The sequence below is a fragment of the Cebus imitator genome, unplaced genomic scaffold (genome assembly GCF_001604975.1).
Source record: "Cebus imitator isolate Cc_AM_T3 unplaced genomic scaffold, Cebus_imitator-1.0 Scaffold16, whole genome shotgun sequence".
In the NCBI taxonomy this organism is placed as follows: Eukaryota; Metazoa; Chordata; class Mammalia; order Primates; family Cebidae; genus Cebus; species Cebus imitator.
In genome coordinates, this window is record NW_016107331.1 from 12,327 (window position 1) to 37,960 (window position 25,634).

The 25,634-nt window shown below is 37.8% G+C and overlaps 1 protein-coding gene across 1 annotated transcript in view; it reads right to left on the bottom strand.

The window, feature by feature from the left end:
• The window catches only part of HOMER1 (homer scaffold protein 1), a 148,499-nt gene that overhangs the window by 5,037 nt on the left and 117,828 nt on the right, over positions 1-25,634 (bottom strand). The window contains exons 7-8 of the mRNA XM_017507296.2: positions 21,070-21,180; positions 20,373-20,453 (exon numbers count right to left, since the gene is read on the bottom strand). Of these exons, the coding sequence (XP_017362785.1) occupies positions 20,373-20,453; positions 21,070-21,180 (192 nt within the window). The remainder of the gene's footprint in view (positions 1-20,372; positions 20,454-21,069; positions 21,181-25,634) is intronic.

Sequence of the window (25,634 nt, forward strand, 5' to 3'; positions counted from 1 at the left end):
AAAAATAGTTGGAAATTGGCTCAAATACATTTAAAAAGTAATAATTCTTAGTTATCTTTGTCAGTGGCTTGACAAGGCTCAAGCAAGCATGCTATAGATGAGTTGCAAGAGCCTGAGAAAATATAAGAAAGGAATTAAGCATCTATAATGATTTTTAAAGGAAAAATTTAAGGAATCCGAATCAAATATCAAAGTATTGACTGTTAGATGTTAGCCAGGTATGTATCTAATCTCTTCCCTTTAGATAATCCGCAAGGTGAAGATAAGTAAATTGAGAAGAGAATCTGAAACTAATAAAATATTTATAAATTCAGAAGCCAAACACCACAGAGGTTGTAACTATGAGGGAGGACACAGGCCCTGAGATCAAATGCAAAAATTCCACTCATGACTGCACAGCATGCTCTCTTGCCTGCTTAAACAATAAGCTTAAGGGTATAATGCTTCCAACTCTAAAAATAGACCAAATGTCATTCACTAGAAGACACCCACTTCACCAGGCACCACCCAGTTTGCCCTCTAAAGCCCTCCTAAAAATGAAAGGCTCCCTTGTTTCCTTGCCAATCAATGAAACAGCCAAACATTTTTAATGGAAGCAAACAAAACACAAAATTCCCTTAGCTAATAAAACTGTGTTATTCTCTCTAGAATGAATCTCCTACTGTAAGCATCTCGGTTTGCAGGAATTTTACTAGTAAGATGACAAAAGGGATCTAATACACTGCTTGATGGTGCTAGTCTAATTTTAGACAAAGACAATATGTTCCTAGAGAAAGAACAGACAACTTAGAGCACAGAGGCCAAGATGTAACAGAAGCCATGGTGAGTGGCACTTCTCAGGTGTCTACTTTTGTCCATATATATATATATATATATATATAGACTATATATATAGAGAAATATATGTGCGTATACACACACACACAAACACACACATTCTGACAGCAATAGCTAACCCACCATTCCCTTCTTGCCTTTTCACTTGTTACTTTTTTGTAGAGAAGGGGTCTCACTATGTTGCCTAGGCTGCTCAAACTCCTGGGCTCAAGTGATCCTCCTGCCTTGGACTCCCAAAATGCTGGGATTACAGACGTGAGCTATCACGCCCAGCCTTGCCTTTCATTCTCCTTCCAAATTCATTCTTCTGCTCATTATCATTTTTGCTCTGTTATTTCCCTCTTTTCCTTTACTGATGTAAGACACACACCAGGGGCAACTAGAGAGAGGCATAGTTCAGCCCTGATAAAGCACAGTAGGCCCGAATCACCACTCCCTTCTGAGTGCTTTAAAAGGTGGGAGAGGCTTTAGGATGGCTGACTAGAAGCAATTTATACTTTCCTCTTCTACTAAGAAGAACCAAAATAGTGACTAACCATACTTCAAACAGATCATCCAAGAGAGGACACTGGAATTCAACAGAAAAAGTGACAAGAAATACCTAAAGCAAGGAAAGAGAAGGAAGCCCTTGTCCAGGATTGGTGGAGAGCTGAGAGATTCCCCAATATAAAGGGTAAGAGAACCTCAGTGGTCCATATTTCCACCATGAATCCTGCAATCCTGGCCATGGGAAAGCCTCTTGTCCCTCACAGGCACTGGAAACTAACACTGTTGGGAGACTGTGTGACAGCACTGCTTTTGGGAGAGTGCTAGCGCTGGGAGCCACACATACCCTGAAACCTAAGCAGGTGCAGCAAGGCACCATTTTAGAGCCCCACCTCCAATGAGCTGCAGTGTCCTAGAGCCCAGCAGTGCTAGGGCTAAGGCTCAAGAGTAACACGGACTGTTAACACCCAGTGTTTAGGTTCAAGTGACTGTGGGCTACTGCACCCAGGCTGAGTGCCACTGAGGCACAGGCTACCACTGTCAGGGCTGAGGCACGAGTGGTGTGCACATTTCTCACACACCAGCCAAGGCTGCTACCAATGAAGGTGGTACTGTCCTCCTGAGCAGGAGGGCAACAATGTGAACATTCCTGGGAATGGCCCTGCCCCTGCCTACCATGGCTGGCACCTGCACACACCATCAGCAGGCCTGAAAACTAGCCTAACTGGCCTGGCTTTGATCCACTCCATGCCAGATCATACAATTAGGGGGTGGAGGAGGGGTGAAGGGATTGCCCAGCCCAGTCCATCAATGTTGGCACTGAATACTCCTCCCAGGGGAATGAGGTTGGGCCTACCTCCTGGATGCTACCACCACAGCTGGCGCCTACCTACCTGCATACACCATCTGCAGGCCTGGAGACTGGCCTGTCCAGCCCTTTGTAGCCACCACCAGCACCAGTGTACACCTCATGGGACACAGAGGGTTGTCCCACCACTGCCATTGCCCATACCACACCAGCTGCCCAGGGGTCCGAGAACCTACCCACCCTTGCACTGCTGCCACTACTGGCTTCCAAGACACCAGGAGACGCAAAAATCAACTTGCCTGGAACTGCTAACACTGGTGCAAGCATACACTGCCCTGGAACCTAAGGACAGGCACACTCAGCCCACTGCTGCCACCATCAGGGTCCAAAGACTGGCCCAACTGGTGTCCCAGTTCCCAGTCAAACTTCACCACAGCCTCCACTAATATTTGCACCCTAAGCCACTGAGAAAATCACAGGTTCTATTGATGCTGTTTACAGCCAACGAAATCATACAGAGACCATTCTACTGAACATACTCGGAATCAAAGCCAAAGTGCCCTATGAAACCAATACCATAATACAATACCATAATATAATACCAATACCATAGATACATCTACAGCAAAGAATCTTCCCCTATGAAAGCAAATTTTAAAAGTTGGGATAAGTGACTGTTACACCAGACATGTAGATATCAATGTAAGAATACATGAAACCTGAAAAAGCAAGGAAATGTAATACCTTCCAAGGAAAAGAATAATTCAGCAACACATCCCAATCAAAAAGAAATCCATAAAATCCCCCAAAAAGAATTCAAATTATTGATTCTAAAGAGGCTTAGTGAGATAAGAGAGAATTCTAAAAAACGTACAAAGAGGTCAGGTGCGGTGGCTCATGCCTATAATCCCAGAACTTTGGGAGGATCAGGTGGGCAGATTTCTTGAGGTTGGGAGTTGGAGACCAGCCTGGTCAACATGGTGAAACCCTGTCTCTCCTAAAAATTCAAAAATTTAGCTGAGCAAGGTGGCATGTGCCTGTAATCCCACCTACTCTGGAGGATGAGGCAGGAGAATCACATGAATCTGGGAGGCAGAGGTTGCAGTGAGCTGAGATCGTGTCACTACACTCCAGCCTGCACCACAAAGCAAGACTCCATCTCAAAAAAAAAAAAAAAAAAAAAAAAAAAAAAAAAAAAAAAAAAAAAAAAAAAAGGGAAAAAAGAAGAAAAGTACAAAGAAATCTGAAAAATAATTCAGGCTATGAGTGAGAAATTTACCAAAGAGATACACACTATAAAAAAGAATCAAACAGAAATTCTGGAACTAAAGAATTTACCGAATAAAATACAAAATATGTACAAAAGATCCAACAATAGGCCAGATCAAACAGAAGAAATAATTTCAGAAACCAAAGACAAGTATTTTGAAATAATATAGACAAAAATAAAGAAAAAAGAATGGAAAACAACGAGTAAAGCCTTTGTGACATATGGTACACCATAAAGTAGCCAAATATGCAAATTATCAGGGTTCCAGGAGGCGAAGACAGAGCAAAAGGGTTAGAAAACCTATTTAATGAAATACTAGATGAAAACTTCCCAAATCTAGAAAGATATTTAGATATCCAGATATAGGAAGCTCTGAGATCCCCAAACAGATAAAAGATCTTCTCCATGGCACATTACAGTCAAATTGTCTAAAGTCAAAATTCTAAAAATAGCAAGAGATAAGCATCTTGTCACCTAAAAAGGACTCCCTTCAGACCAACAGGGCATTTCTCAGCAGAGACCTCACAGGCCAGGAAAGAATGGGTTGATGTAGTGTTGAAAAAAAAAAAAAAAAAAAGAACTGCCAGCCAAGCATACTACATCCAGCAAAATTATCCTTTGTAAATGAAGGAGAAATAAAGTCTTTCCCAGGAAAGCAAAAGCTGAAAGAATTCATCACCACTATACCAGCCCTACACGAAATGCTCAAGGGAGTTCTGAGTCTGGAAATGAAAGAATGACACTTTCCATTATGAAAACACATGAAAGTATAAAACACTGTTAAAGCAAACACACAAAAAAGAAAGAGAATGAATTCAAATGGTATCACTACACAAAACTACCAAATCACAATGAGGAACAATAGAAGAAAAAGGAAGGAACAAAGAACAAAACAACCAGAAAGCAATTAGCAATGGGACAGGAATAAAACTTCAAATATCAATAGTAACCTAGAATGAAAATGAATTACATTCTCCACTTAAAACATATAGACTGGCTGAATGAATTACAATTATGATCGACTATATGCTGCTTACAAGAAACATACTTTACTTTTTAAAAGGCTTATAGATCAAAAGTAAACAAACGGAAAAAAGATACTCCATGCAAATGGAAACCAAAAGTGCACAGGAGTAGCTATACCTCTATCAGATAAAACACATTTTAAGCCAAAAACAGTAAAAAACATGAAGTCATTATATAATGATAAATCAATCCAGCAAGAGGATACATATGTTCCCAACACTGGAGCACCTAAATTCATAAAGAAATTTTACTAGATTGAAAGACAGATTCCAATACCATAATTTGTGGGGTACTTCAACACCCCACTCTCAGCATCAGACAGATTATCTAGACAGAAAATCACCAAATAAACATTGGATTTAAACTGAACCTTGGACAAATTGTACTTAACAGACATTTACAGCACTTTTTTTTTTTTTTGGATATAGAGTCTCACTCTGTCACCCAGGCTGGGGTGCAGTGGTGAGATCTCAACTCACTGCAACCTCCACCTCCTAGGTGAGGCAATTCTCCTGCCTTAGCCTCCCGAGTAGCTGGGACTACAGCTGCCCGCCACTATGCCCAGTTAATTTTTGTATTTTTAGTAGAGATGGGGTTTCACCACATTGGCCAGGCTGGTCTTGAACTCCTGACCTCAGGTGATCCGCCCACCTTGACCTCCCAAAGTGCTGGGATTACAGGCATGAGCCACCACGTCCAGCCTACAGAACATCTTATACAACAATTATTCTCATTAGTACATAGAACATTCTCAAAGACAGAACATACATTAGGCCACAAAATAAGTCTCAATAAATTTTTAAAAATCGAAATCATTTATTATCTTCTCAGACCACAGTGGAATAAAACCAGAAATCAATACCAAGAATAACTTTGGAAACTATACAAATATATGGAAATTAACATGCTCCTGAGCAACAATTGGGTGAATGAGGAAATTAAGATGAAAATTTAAAAATATCTTGAAACAAATGAAAACAGAAATACAACATACTAAAACCCACGACACAGCAAAAGCAGAAGCAGTAGTAAGAGGAAAGTTTTTTTTTTCCCCCCCATTTATTTATTAAGAGGAAAGTTTATAGCAATAAATGCCTACATCAAAAAAGTAGAAAGATTTCAAATAACAATCTAACAGTGTGCCTCAAGACACTAAAAGACAAAAATAAGCCAAACTCCAAATTAGCAGAAGGAAATAATAAAGATCAGAGTAGAACAAAACAAAAACCAAAAAAAACCAAAACAAAACAAAAAGTAACAATGAAACAAAAATTTGTTTTTTTTGAAAAGATCAACAAAATTGATAAATCACTAGATAGACCAAGATAAGAAAAAATCCAAATAGACAAAATCAGATATTAAAAAGGAGGCATTACAACTCACATTACAAAAATACAAAAGATTATGAGAGACTATTATGAGGTATACATGAACAAACTGGAAAACCTGGAGGAAATGGATGAATTCCTGGAAACTTACCACTTACCAAGATTTGAATCAGAAAGAAATAGAAAACCTGAACAGAACAATAATGAGTAGCAAGACTGAATCAGTAGTAAGAAGTCTCCTAAAAAAGAAAAGTACAAGAGCAGAGGGCTTCACTGCCAAATTCTACAAAACATATAAAGAAGAACTAATACCGATCTTCTGTAAACTATTCCAAAAAAACTGAAGAGGAGGGAATTTTTTCTAACTTATTTATGAGACCAGCATTACTCTGATACCAAAAACCAGACAAAGACACAATGAAAAAAGAAAACTATAGGCAAATATCCCTGATTAACACAGATGTAAAAATCTTCAACAAAATACTAGCCAACGGAATTCAACAGTGTATCAAAAAGATAATACACCATAATCATGTGGGATTTATACCAAGGAAACACGGATGGTTTAACACAGATAAATAATAAACGATACATCACGTCAACAGAATGAAGGAAAAAAAACATGATCATCAATAGATGCAGAAAAAACATCTGATAAAATTCAACATCGCTTCATGATACAAATGCTCAAAAAACTAGGCATAGAAGGAACATATCTCAAAATAATAAAAGCTATAAATGACAAACCCACAGCTAACATCACAGTGAATGAGGAAAAGCTTGTAGCTTTTCCTCTAAGAACTGGAACAATACAAGGATGCCCAGTTTCACCACTCCTATTCAACATTGTATTAAGTCCTAGCCAGAGCAACTGAGCAAAAGAAAGAAAACGCATCCAAACTGGAAAAGAAGTCAAATTATTCTTCTCTGCAGATAACATGATCTTATGTTTAGAAACACCAGATTCCATTAAAAAATTCCGAGCTGATAAGTAAATTCAGTAAAGCTCCAGAATACAAAACCAATATACAAAAATCAGTAGCAATTCTATACATCAATAATGAAATCATTATAAAAAGAAATCAACGAGGCAATCCCATTTACAATAGCTACAAAAAAATATAACCTAGGAATAAACTTAACTAAGAAGGTGAAAGAGCTCTACAAGGAAAACTACAAAACACAGGTAACAGAAGTTGAAAAGGACACAAACAAATGGAAAGATATCCCACACTCATATTGCAAGAATTAGTATCATTAAAATAACCATATTGTCTAAAGCAATAACTGATTCAATGCAATCTCTATCAAATACCAATATGAATTTTCACTGATATAGAAAAAAATCATCTTAAAATTCAGATGGAACTAAAAAAGAGCAAGAATAGCCAAGGCAATCCTGAACAGGGGTATCACACTACCTGACTTCAACATGTATTACAAGGCTTAGTAACGAAAACAACATAGTATTGGTATAAAAACAGACACACAGACCAATGAAACAGAATTGAGAACACAGAAATAAATCCACACATTTCTAGCCAACTGATTTCAAAAGAGGTGCCAAGGACATACACTGGGAAAGAACGTCCTCTTTAACACACGTGCTGGGAAAACTAGATATCCACACGCAGGAGAATGAAACTGGACCCCTATCTCTCACCATATATAAAAATCAGTTCAAGATGGATTAAAGACTTAAATTAAGACACAAAGCTATAAAATTATTTGAAGAAAACACTTTAAAAAAATCACTTCTGGACACTGGTCTAGGCAAAGACTTTATGTCTATGACCTCAAAAACACAGAGAACTAAAACAAAAATAGACAAATGGGACTATATTAAACTAAAAAGCTTCTGCACAGCAAAGGAAACAATCAATGAAGAGACAGCCTGTTGAATGGGAAAAACTATTTGCAAACTATTCATCTGACAAGGGACTAATATCCAGAGTATACAAGAAATTCAAACAACTCAACAAAAAACCCTAAATAACTCCTCCAAAAAGTAGGCAAAGGACATGAATAGACAAGTCTCAAAAGAAGACATATTAATGGCTAACAGGTATATTAAAGAATGCTCAATATCACTAATCATCAAGGAAATACAAATCAAAACCAAAAAAGATATCATCTTATGGCCAGGCACAGTGGCTCACGCCTTTAATCCTAGCACTTTGGTAGGCTGAGGCAACTGAATCACCTGAGGTCAGGAGTTAGAGACCAGCCTGATCAACGTAGTGAAACCTCACCTCTACTAGAAATACAAAAATTAGCCAGGCATGGTGGTAGGCACCCGTAATCCCAGCTACTCAGGAGGCTGCGGCAGGAGAATAGCTTGAACCTGGGAGGTGGAGGCTGCAGTGAGCTGAGATTGCGCCATTGTACTCCAGCCTGGGCGACACAGCAATACTCTGTCTCCAAAAAAAAAAAGAAAGAAAAGAAAGAAAGAAGAAAAGAAAAGAAAAGAAAGAAAAAGAAAGAAAGAATAAAAGCTATCATCTTACTGTCATTACAATGGCTATTATTTTTTAGATAATATCAGAATTGAATTGATAGAATGACTATTATTAAAAAGACAAAAAAAGAACAGATGCTGGTGACGATACAGAGAAAAGGGCACTTTTTTACACAATGATGGTGGAAATGTAAATTAGTACAACTACTAAAAACTATTGGAGATGTTTTAAAAAACCAAAATAGAACTACCATATAATCGTGCAATCCCGCCGGGCGCGGTGGCTCAAGCCTGTAATCCCAGCACTTTGGGAGGCCGAGGCGGGTGGATCACGAGGTCAAGAGATCGAGACCATCCTGGTCAACACGGTGAAACCCCGTCTCTACTAAAAATACAAAAAATTAGCTGGGCATGGTGGCACGTGCTTGTAATCCCAGCTACTCAGGAGGCTGAGGCAGGAGAATTGCCTGAACCCAGGAGGCGGAGGTTGCGGTGAGCCGAGATGGCGCCATTGCACTCCAGCCTGGGTAACAAGAGCGAAACTCCGTCTCAAAAAAAAAAAAAAAAAAAAAAATCGTGCAATCCCAATACTGGATATATGTCCAAAGGAAAAGATATCAAACGGATACCCACACTTGCATGTTTATCACAGCACTATTCACAATACCAAAGGTATGGAATCGACCTAAGTGTCCATTAGCAGACAAATGGATAAAGAAAATGTGGTATACACATATACAACGGGATATTTTTCAGCCTTAAAAAGGAATAAAATCATGTCATTTGCTGCAACATGGATAGATCTGGAGGTCATTACATTAACTGAAATAAGCCAGGCACAGAAAGAGAAATACTGAATCTTCTCACTGATATGTGGGACCTGAAAAACTTGATCTTACGAACGTAGAATATAGAATGATGGTTACCAGGAGCTGGGAAAGGTGTGATGGTGGGAGGAGAAAATGAAAGAAGATTGGTGAATGGGTATAACCTTATAGTTACATAGAAGAAATAAGTTCTAATGTTTGATAGCAGACTAGGGTGCCTACAGATAGCAATACATTACGTATTTCAAAGTAGTTAGAAGAGAGTGACTGAAATATTACCAACACACAAATAAGTACTCAAGGTGCTGAATACCTTCAACACCCTGAATTGATCATTACATATGTAAAAAATATCACATATTGGAACTTGAAGCCATTATCCTCAGCAAACTAATGAAGGAACAGAAAACCAAACACTACATGTTCTCACTTACAAGTGGGAGCTGAATCATGAGACACATGGGGGTGGGGGGGAACAACACACACTGGGGCCTGTGGTGGGGTTGTGGGGAGAGGGAGAGCATCAGGAAGAATAGCTAAGGAATGCTGGGCTTAATACCTAGTTGATGCATTGATCGGTGCAGCAAACCACCATGGCATACGTTTACCTATGTAACAAACCTGCACATCCTGCACATATACCACGGAACTCAAATATTGAAGGAAAAAAAAAAGAAATAACAATCACATGCATCCCATAAATATGTAAAATATCATCAATAAAACGAAACAAAGGCAAAAACAAAGTACAAAATCCTACTAGGCAGAAGGTTATGCTCTATATTTGTTAAGAACCTAAAATACTACAATGATTAAAAGAAAAATAACAATTAGGACTACTGCCAATGGCACCAGATCAGCTTAATTTTCTTTCTTTTCTTTTCTTTTTTTGACAAGGTCTCATTCTGTCACTCAGACTGGAGTATGGTGGTGCAATTATGACTCATTGTAGCTTCAGCCTTCTGGGTTCACATGATCTTCCTGCCTCAGCCTCCTGAGTAGCTGAGACAATAGGTGCACATCACCATGCCCAGCTAATTTTTAAAATATTTTTGTGGAGACAGAGTCCTACTATGTTGCCCAGGCTGGTCGCAAACTTGTAGTCTCAAGCAATCCTTCTGCCTCAGCCTCCCAGAGTACTGGGATGACAGTACTAAACCCAGCTTTAATTTTCTATAAATTTAAATCCTGCATCATTTAATCTAAATAGAAGCTGTAGAAAAATTGACATCTGATATACATCTTAAGCTCTTATGAATAAGATGTATTATTGCCCTATTAGACTGTTAACCTTCTATATAATAGGAAATATAAATCATCAAGACAAGTATGAACAATTTAATAGAAAAATGGGTAAAATACAGACACATTTTGAAGAAGTTATTCAATAATTACATATTCTATGTACTAGGCATTGGGGATAAAGCAGTAAACAAAACAAAGATGGTTCCTGTTTTAATAGAGCATACATTCTTAAAGGAAGACGCTGGCAATAAAGAGGTAAACAGAACAGATTTCTGAGCAGCGAAGGTAATAGTGACTGTGTACATTGCAATCTACCAACTATCCTCCCCAAACTGTATAAACTATATAAAGCCATGAAAATTCCATGACTTTAATGTAACTAGCAGACACAGAACATTACAAATATCACATTACCTTTACTTAGAAAATAGAAGCATCAGTTTCCAGCAGAGAGATTTCTCAGGCTCTCACTCTAACCCCTTGCAAGAGGGAAGGCGGAATTGTGGGGGTAATGCCCAGCAGAGTAGAGAACAAAAGGCCTCAGCCTAAATTATGGCAACCCCAAGAAGAGAAAGACTATTACCACTGTGAATGCCAGAATACTGAAGAAAAAAAAAAGTTCTAGAAAACCAGAGCACACGACAAGAAAGGAACTTCACAGTATAAATGAAACTTGAGGAAGTAGTCTTGGAAAGGCTGAAGACAATTCCGAAGAGCAGAAGATAAAAGGAAGAGAAAGTAATCTTTTGGAGTAAAGGAAAAAAAGAAGCAAGAAAGGAAAATTTAAGACCTTCCAAGACAAAAGAAAATTAAAATATTAAAGGACATACAACCTTTCTTCCTATTGTCTCTGCAAAAGAGGGTGTTTTTGAACTAACGATTTATAAACCACACCAAACTGCTATTCTAGCCACAAAATGCAAATGTGTAAGCAATCTTCATCTACATGAACTATTATAAAAGGAAATGGAAAATACTAAAAACACTTGAGTAAATGAAAAAAACTCCCAAAAACCAAATATGAAGCAGAAGAAAACTCTAATTCAATATCCCACTCTGAACTAAATATTCTCAAATAAGCATTTAAAAACAAGTTTGAATTAGATGTTCAAAAACTTAGAACAGAAGTGGGTAAATCAAACAAAACCCTGAAGAACAGGAAGGTTGACTGAACTCATGAGAGAAACAGAAGAGAAAGACAAAATCTATCAGAAATGAAGACCGAGTTATAAGGACCCAAGGAAAAACAGATTTGAATAAAAACTATTTTTAATTCAATTACTTATTATTTTAAATAATCCTAGAGAATGAAAGTGAGATAAGGTAGAGAAAATACAAAGAGGTTGCAAAAGACAAGAAATCAAATTACATAAAATTGGAGCTCTGAAGAAGAAAAACAACAGATTACAACAGAGCCAGTATTTAAAACTTTTATGCGGCCAGGAACGGTGGCTCACGCCTGTAATCCCAGCACTTTGGGAGGTCAAGGTGGGCAGATCACCTGAGGTCAGGAGTTCAAGACCAGCCTGCCCAACATGGGGAAACCCCATCTCTACTACAAGTACAAAAGAATTCGCCAGGCATGGTAGCAGGCACCTGTAATCTCAGTTATTCAGGAGGCTGAGGCAGGAGAATCACCTGAACCTGGGAGGTGGAGGAAGCAGTAAGCCAAGATTGCACCCACGGCATTCCAGCCTGGGTGACAACAGCAAAACTCTGACTCAAACCCACCCCCCAAAAAAAAAACAGTTGTGCAAGAAAACTTTCTGGAAATAAAGAAAAACCTGGATATACAAATTTAAAAGGCCCACTGTGTACCTGGGAAAACTATGGATTTTGTGAAATATTCTAGCATATCATTTAGACTTTATTTAAAAAATAGAGGAAAAATCCTCAGGCATACAAGCAAAATGATTCCAAAACTTATCAGGCAAGATAATCAGATTGGAATCAGATTTCTTGAAAGCAATACACAAAACAAGGCAATAATGGAGTGTCATTTTCATGTAACTCAATGACAGAAAATTATGAACCAGGGATTTTGTATTAAATATCTTGCCAAGCTGTCCCACTGTCCCCACAATCCTGAATAAATGAGAATAAAATTTAAACCAGAAAAATCTCAGAAAATATGTATCCATGAGCTCTTTTGCAACCATCCACAAGAGGATAAGCTTTATCCAACCAAGAGATTACTGTGGAAACTTCAGAAAAAGGACTTATGGTTAGTGCTATGACTCGAATATGTCCCCTCCAAAATTCAAGTGTTGAAATGTAACGGCCAATGTGATGCTATTAAGAAGTGGGGCTTTCACGCCAGTTAGAATGGCGGTCATTAAAAAATCAGGAGACAACAGATGCTAGAGAGGATGTGGAGAAATAAGAATACTTTTACACTGTTGGTGGGAGTATAAATTAGTTCAACCATTGTGGAAGACAGTGTGGTGATTCCTCAAGGACCTAGAACTAGAAATACTATTTGACCCAGCAATCCCATTACTGGGTATATAGCCAAAGGTTTATAAATCATTCTGTTATAAAGACACATGCACAGATATGTTTATTGTGGCACTGTTCACAATAGCAAAGACTTGGAACCAACTCAAATGCCCATCCATGATACACTGGATAAGGAAAATGTGGCACATATTTACCATGGAATACCATGCAGCCTTAAAAAAGAATGAGTTTATGCCCTTTGCAGGGACATGAGTGAAGCTAGAAACCATCATTCTCAGCAAACTGACACAAGAACAGAAAACCAAACACCGCACGTTCTCACTCATAAGTGGGTGTGGAACAATGAGAACACATGGACACAGGGAGGGGATCATTATACATGGGGCCTGTCTGGAACTGGGGGGCCAGGGAAGGGATAATAGAGGGGTGGGGGCTAAGGGAGGGATAGCATTAGGAGAAATACCTAAAGTAGCTGACTATTAAGAATCAGCAAACCACCATGGAACGTGTATACTTACGTAACAAACCTGCACGTTCTGCACATGTACCCCAGAACTTAAAGTATATACATACATATATGTATGTATATACATATATATATATATATATGAGGGGCTCTTAAGAGATGATTAGGTCATGAGTGCTCCTCTCCTCACGAATGGGATTAAGGTCCTTATAAAAGAGGTTTGCCATGCAGTGTTGCTTGCTTGTTCTTCCATCTTCCCTCATGTGAGGAGGCAGCATTCATTCCCTCTGGAGGATGCAGCAACAAGGCAATAACTTGGAAGGAGAAAGCAGTACCACAAACAAACCTGCCCATACCTTGACCTTGGCTTTCCAGCTGCCAGAAGTGTAAGAAATTTCTGTTCTTTATAAATTACCCAGATTGTAGTTTTCTATTATAGCAGCACAAAAGGACTAAGACAAAACATTTACTATATTTAATGTATAAAGACTAAAACAAATGTAGATGATGGTTAAAAAAAATAATCTGTTAAGTATTTTGACAAGGTAGAAATAATGCAACTGAAAAACAGCAAGAGAAAGGGAAAAACAAAAGCAGAATAAGCACATTATTATTAGTATGTTAATAGTTCAGAGTCAAAGGATATCATTAAAAACTAACAAATCAGGCCGGGAGCAATGGCTCATGCCTGTAATCCCAGCACTATGGGAGGCCGAAGTGGGAGGATTGCTTGGGCCCAGGAATTCGAGACCAGCCTAGGCAACACAGTGAAACTCTATTTCTACAAAAACTTAAAAAATCAGCCAGGCTTGGTGACACATGCCTGTAGTCCCAGCTCCTCGGAAGGGTGAGTGGGGAGATATGCTTGAGCCCAGGAGGTCAAGGCTGCAGGTTATTTGTGATTATGCCACTGCCCTCCAGCAAAAATAAAAAAGAAACAAACACATACAAAAAAACACTTCACAAAGTAGACACATCACTACTAACTTTAGCTAATTAAAAAAGAAAATGAGAAAGAACAAGTAGCAAATAAGAAAGTATGAGTTCCCATTGGAACCAACTCAAATGCTCATCCGTGATAGGCTAAATAAAGAAAATGTGGCACACCATGGAATACTATGCAGCCATAAAAAAGGATGAGTTCATATCCTTTGCAGGGAGATGGATGAAGCTAGAAACCATCGTTCTCAGCAAACTAACACAGAACCAAAAATCAAACACCTCATGTTGTTACTCATAAGTGGGAGTTGAACAATAAGAACACATGGACACAGGGAGGGTAACATCACATACCAGGGCCTTTCGGGGGGTGGGGGACTAGGGGACGGATAGCATTAGGAGAAATACCTAATGTAGACGACAGGGTGATGAATGCAGCAAACCACCATGGCACATATTTAAGTATGTAACAAACCTGCACATTCTGCACATGTACCTCAGAACTTAAGTAAAAGAAAAAAAAAGAAAAGAAAAAGAAAGAGTTCCCATTGAATACAGTCATGCACAGCATGACAATATTTGATCAACCATGAACAGCGTATGTGACAGTGGTCCCATAAGATTATAAGGCAGCTGAAAAACTCCTATCATCCAGCAGCTGCCATATCATCACAGCACAATACAGAACTCATGTGTTTGTGGTGATGCCGGTATAGATAAATCTACTGTGCTGTCAGTTGTACAAATGCACAGCACATACAATTATGTATAGTACATAATACTTCACAAAAATAAATAACCATGTCACTTGTTTATGTATTTATTATGCTATAGTATACTTTTAAAGTTATTTTAGCATATACTCCTTCTATTTATTTAAAATAAAATTAACCATATGACAGCCCCAGGAAGGTCATTCAGGGGTATTCCAGAAGAAGGCACTGTTACCACAGGAGATGACAGCTCCATGCTTGTTACTGCCCTTGAAGACCTTCCAGTGGGATAAGACGTGGAGGCAGAAGACAGTGATGTTGATCCTGACTCTACACAGGGGTCAACATCATGGACACATTAATGTGTGGGTTTGTGTCTTCGTTTTTAAAAAGGAGTTTAAAAAGTTTTAAAACCATTTTTTTCCCATTTATTTATTTTATTGGGAAAAAAAGGTTATAGAATAAGGATATAAAGAAAATAGTTTTGTACAGCTGAATACATGTTTATGTTTGCAGCTGTTATTACAAAAAAAGTAAAAAGTTAAAAAATTTTTAAATGTTTATGAAGTTAAAATATTACAGTAAGCTAAGGCTAATTTATTACTGAAGAAAGAAAAATTTTTTTTTGAGATGGAGTTGCCCAGGCTGGAGTGCAGTGGCGTGATCTCCGCTCACTGCAACCTCCTCCTCCTGGGTTCAAGAAAATTCTCTGCCTCAGCCTCCTGAGTAGCTGGGATTCCAGTCGCCCGCCACATGCCCGGCTAATTTTTTGTATTTTTAGTAGAGACGGGGCCCCACTGTCTTGGCCAGGCTGGTCTTGAACTCCTGACCTCAAGATCCACCTGCCTTGCCTTCCCAAAGTGTTGGGATTACAGGTGTGAGTCACACTGCACCCAGCCAAAGAAAGAAAAAATTTTAAAACAAATGTAGTATAGTCTAGGTGTAGTGTTTACAAAGTCTACAGCAGTGTATGGGTAATGGCTTAGGTCTTCACACTCACTCACTGACCCACCCAGAGCAACTTCCAGTCCTACAGGTTCCATTCATGTTAAGTGTCCTATTCAAGTGTACAATATTTTCTCTTTTCTACTTTATTTTTACTGTACATTTTCTATCTTTTCTACTGTATTTTTACTCTACCTTTTCTATGTTTAGATATGCTTACATACAAATACATGAATACTTAGCATTGTCTTATGAGTGAGTCGGGGGAGTGGGAAGGGAGAAGAAGGGAGAGAAAGAGAGAGAAGAGAGCTATCCAGAATAAAACAAAGGAAATGTGGCCAAAATGACCTTTGGGGAATGTATGTGAAGGGAATATAAAAAATTTCTGTATTATTCTTGCAACTATTCTGTAACACTGAAATTATTTAAAAATAAAAAGTTTAACTAAAGAACTTATTTATGTAACCAAACACCGCCTGTTCCCAAAAACCTATTGAAATAAAAATACATAAATAAAAAGTTTAAAAACAAATAGAAGTAAAAAGTGAGATCATTTCAGATACTGATAAGCACTAAAAGGAAAATTAAAAAACGGTAATACTACAAAAAAATACCTGGCATTAGGGGAGTGGGGACTGTAGCATAGTGCTTAAATAGAAAAATCAGAGAAATTAATATCTGAACTAAGACCTAAACTAAAAATATAAGCCAGCCATCTGAAGATCTGGGCAAAGAATTCCAGGCAAAGATATTCCACATGCTCTAAGGTGAAAATGAACTTGTGCCTTCAAGATACAGAAAGCTGATAAAGACCAAATGCATGTGTATAATTGTTCAGTGTTATTCATAATTTAAAAATAAGATAGTTGAGTCATACTTTAATTCTTAAGAGATGGCAAACATGGGGGTGGAGAGGGGGTAACAATATCCAGTGGGTACCCTGCTTTTGCAGATGCCAATTTCCCAGCATAAGAAAATTTAAAACATTGACACTAAGCAATTCTTTTTTAAAAGTTTATCTTAAAGAAATAGAAAGGCAAAGGAAAAAGGTTGTATAATTTATTTATAGCACAACATTGGAAACAATATATATTGCCATTACAATAGGAATGCTGGAAGAAAACTATGATACTTCTATATGAAAGAATTCTATGCAGTCATTGGGTTTATGACATAAAGTTAGATAAAAATGTACATAGATAAAAAAATGCAGCCAGTCATGGTGGCTCACGCCTGTAATTCTAGCACTTTGGGAGGCTGAGACCGATGAATCACGAAGTCAGGAGTTTGAGACCAGTCTGATCAACATGGTGAAACCTTGTCTCTACTAAAAAGTACAAAAATTAGCTGGCCATTGTGGTGCAGGCCTGTAATCCCAGCTACTCAGGAGGCTGAAGCAGGAGAATCGCTTGAACCCAGGAGGTGGAGATTGCAGTGAGTCATGGTTATGCCACTGTACTCCAGTCTGGGCGACAGAGCAAGACTCTATCTCAAAAAAAAGAAAAAAAAAAAAAAAGGAAAAAAGGTATCTATATATATATATCTTGAAAATAAAATGTTATCTAAAACACTGGGACAAGGAAATGCCAATTACTTTGCCTTAAGATGACAGAATTATGATTGATTTTTTAATATTATGGAATTATGATTTTATACTTATCTTGCTAAGGATATTTTTTGAAATTTTTCTAATTTTTTTTACAGTGGGCATATGTTTCACTGATATTTGTAACAGAAATATTCAAATATTGCCAAATATAAAAAACTCATAAATTAGAAAATATGTATCATGGTATCCTTAATTTACCCATAACTATACATTTTCTATACACATTCATACCTCTAATCCAACTCTACATATGGCAATATCAGGAGTTCTTTTACTATATAAGGAATTTAATGATCCCAATTTTCTGTAGTGAATTTGTGAATGGAGGTTCAAGGGTGCTGGGACTTTTGATAAACAGAAGATGTTTCTGTGGGAGGGAGAAGGCTGCAGAGGAGGATCTTTCTTTGAACTGGAAAAAATATGTTATTTTCTATAGCATGCTCTTTTAGAATTCATCCTCAGGTTTTCTAAAAGCTTCCCTGTCCTGGTCCAGGTAGGTTGTTTTGATATTTCTGATATTCAGTGAAAGAATGGGAAAGAATGATATTGACAATTTCAAGTGCCAGCTATAAAATTCAATTACTGCTCTATCAATGATGAAATCCATTCATACAAACATTTATTGAGACATGTTCTCATTCTGTCACCCAGGCTGGAGTGCAGTGGTATGATCATAGTTCACTTCAGCTCCAAACTCAAGTAAGGCTCAAGTGATCCAAGTAGCTGGGACTACAGGTGCACATCACCACTCCCAGTTAATTCTACTGCTTCATTTTTTGTAAACGCAGCATCTTGTTATGTTGCCCAGGTTGGCCTCAAACTCCTGGCTTCAAGACCTTCCTGCCTCAGTCTCCCAAAAGCACTGGTCAGATCTTCCTGCCTCACTCTCCCAAAGCACTGGGATTATAGGCACGAGCCTCTACACCTGGCTTCAAATATATTTAGAATTATCAACACAGAAATTTGATATAAATATATCATCTCTTGGTTTCCCTTCATAAGTGAGACAATGTAAACGTGTATATAACTGAAAGTATTTTTAAAAAGAATCATTAAGGATGATTTGGCTGTTCCTTGCTTGAAGAAGTATGGTAATACAGAAAGAACAGACTTGGAATAAAATAAATCTGGGCCTTATTACTTTCTAGTTAAGTGCCTTGATTAAATTTGTTAACACCTTTGAAATGCTGTCTTCTCTTTGAAAATGGGGATACCCCACCTGTTAATGTGAGAATTAGAGCTAATGTATGGAAGTGTTTAACACATGCCTGAATCATCGCTACGTACTCAAAAACCAAAACAAATTAAAGACAAACTAGACTGAATTTCCCTCTTTCTTCCAGCCCTGATTCCATGGTTCATATTTAAGTTCTACATCAGGATTTCTCAACCCTGGCACTACTGACATTTGGAGTTGGATAAACCGATGCTTAGCAGCATCTCTGGCTTTGTCTACCAGACATCACTGGTGCCCCCCAATTGTGAAAATGAAAAATGTTTGCACACATTGCTAAATGTCCCCTGGGCTTCAAAAGTGCCCCAAGTTGATGACACCGATCTACACAGATGATTAAAATATACAAACAGCACTTAATAGGGCTAACCAAAACAAGTGATCTCATTTTTCCCACACTACCAAATGCCAGTGACGGGAAGGAGAGAAGGAAATACTTCATTTTATGTAAGGAATCTGTTTTCTTCATGAAGGGTTATTACGAAGGAGTTTAAAGCCCATGTCTTTGACCACTAAAATAATGTATTTTGACCATTATTTTAGTGGTCAAAAACATGGTTTTTAAAATTTGACTGTCTCCATTTAAATATAGGTTGGACAAGTTAACTTCTCCAAGTTTCAGTTTCTTCATCTGGGCTATTATGACTGTTACATGGATTAAATGTATAATACAGGTAAAGTGCTAAGCCCAGTGTCTGGTATGTAGTAAGCACTCCATAAATGTTGGCTGTTATTATTATAATCTAGGTCCTCTTTCCAATCCTGGGCTTTCAGGTCCCTCTTATTATGCCTTATCCCAAATTCCTCACTAATACATACATATACATATACATACTTATTTCTACTCCAAAGTCATTCTAACCCTTCTTTTTTAAGGCTCCTAACCCCAAGGGTGTAAGAAAAGTGCCTGAGCTGGCAAGAGAATACTCTGGAAATAATTCTGAGAAATCATCCCTTACCATGTCTGACTATCACTGACTGACACATAATGTCTTTTGTACACTGGAATCAGAAAGCATACTATTTATGCAGGAAAAAGTGAGTAAAATTAATTACACTGAAGAAAGAAGAGTACTAACTTGTCTTCCATTAGGGGACAACTATTGCTATAATTTGTACATTAGGATTGTAAAAAAAAAAAAAAAAAAAAAAAAAAAAAAAAAAAAAAAAAAAAAAAAAAAAAAAAAAAAACAAGAAGAAGAAGAATGTTCCCAAATTGAATGAAATCAATTTGAAAATTTCTCTTTAAATAAGGATTTTCTTTCTTTCTCTCTTACTCTTTTTCTTTTTATTGAGATAGGATCCCACTCTGTTGCCCAGGCTGGAGTACAGTGGGGTGATCATGACTCACTGTAGCCTCAACCTCCTCAGCTCAATTGATCCTCCTCCTCAGCCTCCCAAAGTGCTGAAATTACAAGCATGAGCCACCACACCCAACCCCAGGGTATTTTTTTTTTTTTAATTAAAAGTACAAATTTCCAAAAGAATTTACTAAATAATTTATAATTTATAAATGACCATCTATGATGATTATAAGTTATCTAGATGAAGTTACCAAGTAACTTTTTAAAAATCAAAGATTAGGCATGAATCAGAGGTCCTGAAAAAGAAAAATGACCAAAACCTACAAAATGAAATCTCAGAAAAAAAGTCACTGCTATGTAAAAAAAAAAAGATGCCTTTCTATGCAGAAATGAATAAAAATTTTTACTACAGCTCACCTGTAGTTTCTGAGTCAAAGAGTCCCTCTGTTCTTGTAGTTCTCTGGCATTATCAATTTCTTGTTTTAATCTTTCTATCTCCTAGAAAAGGCAGAGCAACGTCTTAGCATTTAAACTGTATCAAGGAAAGGGAAGGTCTTATTTTTCCCTGAAATTATTGTTCTAGTTCTTAGAAAAAGATGATTTAAAAAACATTGCTTTATATTGACTTTTAAAGGGATGCATTCATCTTTATAACTACATTGTCTAGAACAGAATCATCTTAAGCAACAGCAACAAGTCAAACTGGTACAGTGCTGCTTAGAAATAACAACCTGAAAATTTTAATGTTGCTTCAAGCTTTGTGGATATGATGGATATGATTCTTTCCTAAGATATTAAAGTTTTGACTTGAACCCAGAGAAAGCAACAGCTTTTAAAATCCATTTAACCTCTAATAGTTTTCTGTTGACTATATAAATGCAACTCTCATCTAGAAGGCAATAGGTGGTATCTCGGTCTGATTGCCTCACCACAGTTCATAACAACGAAATAAGGATAGGGAAAATATAAGCAAGCTTAATATCATTCAAGAAAAAACTTCATCCTAAAAAAAGGTTACAACTTTATTGCATAAAATACCTTTAAATTTGACATAGAATCTAATACTTTGTACACACATTAGCTAGATTACGGATGAGTAAAAAGTAGCAAATACCTCTTCCTTCTCTTTCAGTGCCTCCTCCAATTCTTGTATTGTCTGATTTAATTCTGACTTATGAGTATGTACTGCATTTGCTTGGCTACTAACACATTCAAGTTCAGTCACCTAAAATTAAATAAGAACACAGATTAATTTCAACTTTAAAGAGTTTCTTGCTAAAGACATAAGCCCCAATAAATAGTATATTCTGAATAAATATATAAAAATTGATTTTGAGAAATACTAAGAAGACATTCAAGGTAGAGTGAATAGATTCTTCAAAGATGTAAAACTAGGAAAGGGAAAAAGACCAAAGAAAATAATTATTTACATGGCTTGGTCATGGAAAGGTTAGAAAAACTTAAGTGATTAATGACAGTAGAGAATTCCTATAATAAAAGTCTTCTTTAAAAATTTCTTCCAAAAACATATTCAAGATCAGATATGGCCATCTGTCCTCCATCTGTAGCCTTCAGATTCAATATGGGTTCTGAAAACTGGCCTTGTAGAAGTGAGACTTTTTTCAAATACATTTCCAACATGTATGAGAATCTGGAAGAAAAAATAGGCTTAAAATATAACTTAAATCATTAGATACTAGAATGACTTTACATCAATAGTGTCTCTTATGGGTAAGATAATATTTTGTTAGTCAATAAGAATTTACTGAGTGCTTATAGAGTAATGTAACTTTTAATGAGCACTTGGTATTTTTTGAGAGAACAGAGAGGGGCACAGTCCTTAAAGTTATACCATCTAAAACTAGAATCAATAATAGAAGTCAACATAAATACATACACACACACACACGCGCACACGCACACACACGCAAACGCACACACACCCTGTAAGCTCTTTACACATATCATGTGCTCATAAAATTTTGGTTTACTAGAAGACAGTAAATTCTAGACTATTAAGGAAACAGAGTAAATCCTTCTCCCTGGCATTTTCCAAATCACCCTCTACATTCTGTTGCTCTGTCTCTTTCTCTACATTGTTACTCTTTTTTTTTTTTTTTTTTTGAGACAATCTCGCTCTGTCACCAGGCTGGAGTGCAGTGGCGCCATCTTGGCTCACTGCAACCTCCGCCTCCTAGGTTTAAGCAATTCTCCTGCCCCTGCCCCAGCCTCCCAAGTAGCTGGGACTACAGGCGCATGCCACCACGTCCAACTAATGTTTTTGTATTTTTAGTAGAGACAGGGTTTCACCATGTTGGCCAGGATGGTCTCGATCTCTTGACCTCGTGATCTGCCCGCCTCGGCCTCTCAAAGTGCTAGGATTACAGGTGTGATATGATTTTCTTCCTTTCTTCTCAAGGGTTTGTAACTAATAGTCTTATTACAAACCCTTATCACCCAGGCCTGAACAAAAGCAACAGCCTCCCAGTGGACTTAATTATAACCTTATTTTTGTCTATTCTTCAAATTGCTAACAGATTCATCTTTGATCCTGTGAGTCCTCCATTAAAAGACTTTCAGCAGCTCATCTTTTTTACAGTGTCAGATCTAAACCTTCAGATCCTCTGTATATTGGCCCCAACCTTCTCAACCACCCATACTACCTAAGACATTCAGTGAGTACTTCCAACTGAAAGCAGGCAAATCTCCTTGTCCTAAGAACAAGTGATATTCATTCCCATATTGTTGATTTAACCAGAATGTCTTCTCTTGCCTCTGAAAACCATTCAGACCTAACTAAACCCTTAACTCTTAGCTCAGCACATACTTTCTCCAGAAAGCCATCCCTATCTGCTCAAGCCTTCAAGGCTCTCCTCTGGTTCACGACACCAAGCATCTGTTAAAAAATCTTGGGAATTATTTCTCTTATTGTTTAATATGTATTTGTTTTCTTTGTCTCATCATATAATAAATTCCTTAAGGTGAATTCCAATTCTAATAATGATGACATAGTTTTTATTGGAGTAACTTTCCAATAGATAACTATTGCAAACTGTGGGCAAAATGTAAAAATCAACTGTTTGAAGGCCCTGGTGAATAACCAAATTGGGCAAAAAACTGCAAGAAAGCAGTCACTTCGGGTGAAACACACATTTCAACATCTTTTTGCCTGACGGCACTCTGCAGTCTGGCTGCACTGCTTGACTGAACTCAAGCAGAAATCTATACTCTTATTTCTCTGAGGAGTCTGCGAATTTTAGGACTCCACAGAAGACCTGGAACAACTAGGCGTAGGAAAAGAGCTAGAAGGCTGAAAGACCTAAACTGTGATGGTGCTCAACAGAGAGGACAGTTTGAAGTTCTGCTAGTCCCCGCCAAACTAGGGGGTCTTGGTAAATAACTCAAACTTTTCACTGAAACCTCGGAAGGGTTATGTCTTAAAGATTTCCTAGGACAAAGCGATTTACCCTAGGGTTATAGCAAAATTGAAATAAATGAATTCTAACAAAGCATAAGTACACAACTCCACAAATTCAAGATAATCCCCAAATAATTTAACTGCGTCCTGAGACAGAAACTCAACACTGTTCAAAAACAACAAAATCTGTGGTCTCTACAACACCTCATTTACAATGTCCAATACACAATTAAAAATGACTAGTCATTTTTGTGAAAAAACAGTAAAATGCAACTTATCATCAAGACAAGATCTATCTAAATAAAAGTAGAGATAATTTGTTGGCAGTACCCTTGGAGTAAAAAAATTGCTCGAGGAGGTTATTCAGGCTGAAGGGAAACAATACCTGATGATAGAAATTCAGATACACAGGAAAGAAGCATAATGGAAACTGAAAATATGTGAGTAAATAAAAATATTATGTTTCTTAAGTTCTTTAATATTCAACTGACTATTTAAAGAGAAAATTCCTTAAGGACAGAGATTACACAATAAGGAGACATGATAGTTCCTTAATATTTTTGGGCTACGACGACTGTCATAAATTGTTTTTTTTATTGAGGTAAAAAACATGTAACATAAAATTTATCATCTTAATCATTTTCAGTGTATAGTTCGATAGTGTTAAGTATATATATTCACATTGCTGTGAAACAGATCTCCAGAACTTTTTTAACTTGCAAAATTGAAAGTCTATAAACAACTCTCCTCCCCATCTCTCATAAGTTAATTTTTATTCACAGGATAGAACAGCATTTACTCAGGTTTCTAACTTTCCCTCCCTGTCTCATCTCCATTTTCTTTTCTTTCTTTCTTTCTTTTTTTGGTAAGACAAGGCCTCTCTCTGTCACCCAAGCTGGAGTATGCAGTGGCATGATCTCTGCTCACTTCAGCCTCTGCCTCTTGGGCTCAAGCGATGCTCCCACCTGAGACTCTTGAGTAGTTGGGACTACAGGGACATGCCACCACACCCAGCTAAGTTTTGTATTTTTAGTGGAGATGGGGTTTCACCATATTGCCCTAGGCTGGTCTTGAACTCCTGGGCTCAAGCAATCTGTCCTCCTTAGCTTCTCAAAGTGCTGGGATTATAGGCATGAGCTAATGTGCCCAGCTCGAAATTCTTTTTAAAAAAATTAAAGACATCTGCTTCCTATTGGGTGAAGCACTTCTATGCCCTGAATTAGAAAAAAAACCTCTTTTTTTGTTTTTGTTTTTTAGAGGCAGGGTCTTGCTCTGTCACTCAAGGTAACGCGCAGTGGTACCATCATAGTTCACTGCAACCTCCAACTGCTGGGCTCAAGCAATTCTTCCCATTTAGCATCCCAAGTAGCTAGGACTACAGGCATGTGTCACCATGAGTGGATAATTTTTTTTTAAAGTGTTTTTTTGTTTTGAGATGGAGTCTCACTCTGTCCCCAGGCTGGAGTGCAGTGGCACAATCTTGGTTCACTGCAACCTCTGCCTCTCAGGTTCAAGGGATTCTCCTGCCTCAGCCACCTGAGTAGCTGGGATTACAGGTTCGCGCCACCATGCCCAGCTAAGTTTTGTATTTTTAGTAGAGACAGCGTTTCACCATGTTGGCCAGGATGGTCTCAATCACTTGACCTTGTAATCTGACTGCCTCAGCCTCCCAAAGTGCTGGGATTACAGACGTGAGCCACCATGCCCAGTCTTGTTTTTTGTTGTTGTTGTTGTTGTTGTGTGTGTGTGTGTGTGTATGTGTGTGTGTGTAGAGATGGGGTCTTGCCATATTGCCCAGGCTAATCTCAAACTCTTGGCCTGAAGCATTAAAACAATTTACAAGTAATTATTTGGGCTTCTGATAGTAATGACATTAGAATTTGTGATTTTCTTTTTCCACTCCAAATCTCTAATATTACCAAAGTTAGTAATTTTCTACTTGTATTTTCCAAATTGTTCCTTCTTTAAAAAGAAAATAGGGCCAGGTGCAGTGCTCACACCTGTAATCCCTGCACTTTGGGAGGCCGAGGCGGGCAGATCACCTGAGGTCAGTCAGGAGTTTGAAACCAGCCTGGTCAACATGGTGAAACCCCGCCTCTACTAAAAATACAAAATTAGCCAGGTGTGGTGGTGGGCACCTGTAATTCCACCTACTTGGGATGTTGAGGTGCAAGAATAGCTTGAACCCAGGAGGCAGAGGTTGCAGAGAGCTGAGATTGCTCCACTGCACTCCAGGCTGGGGAACAAGAGCGAAACCCCAT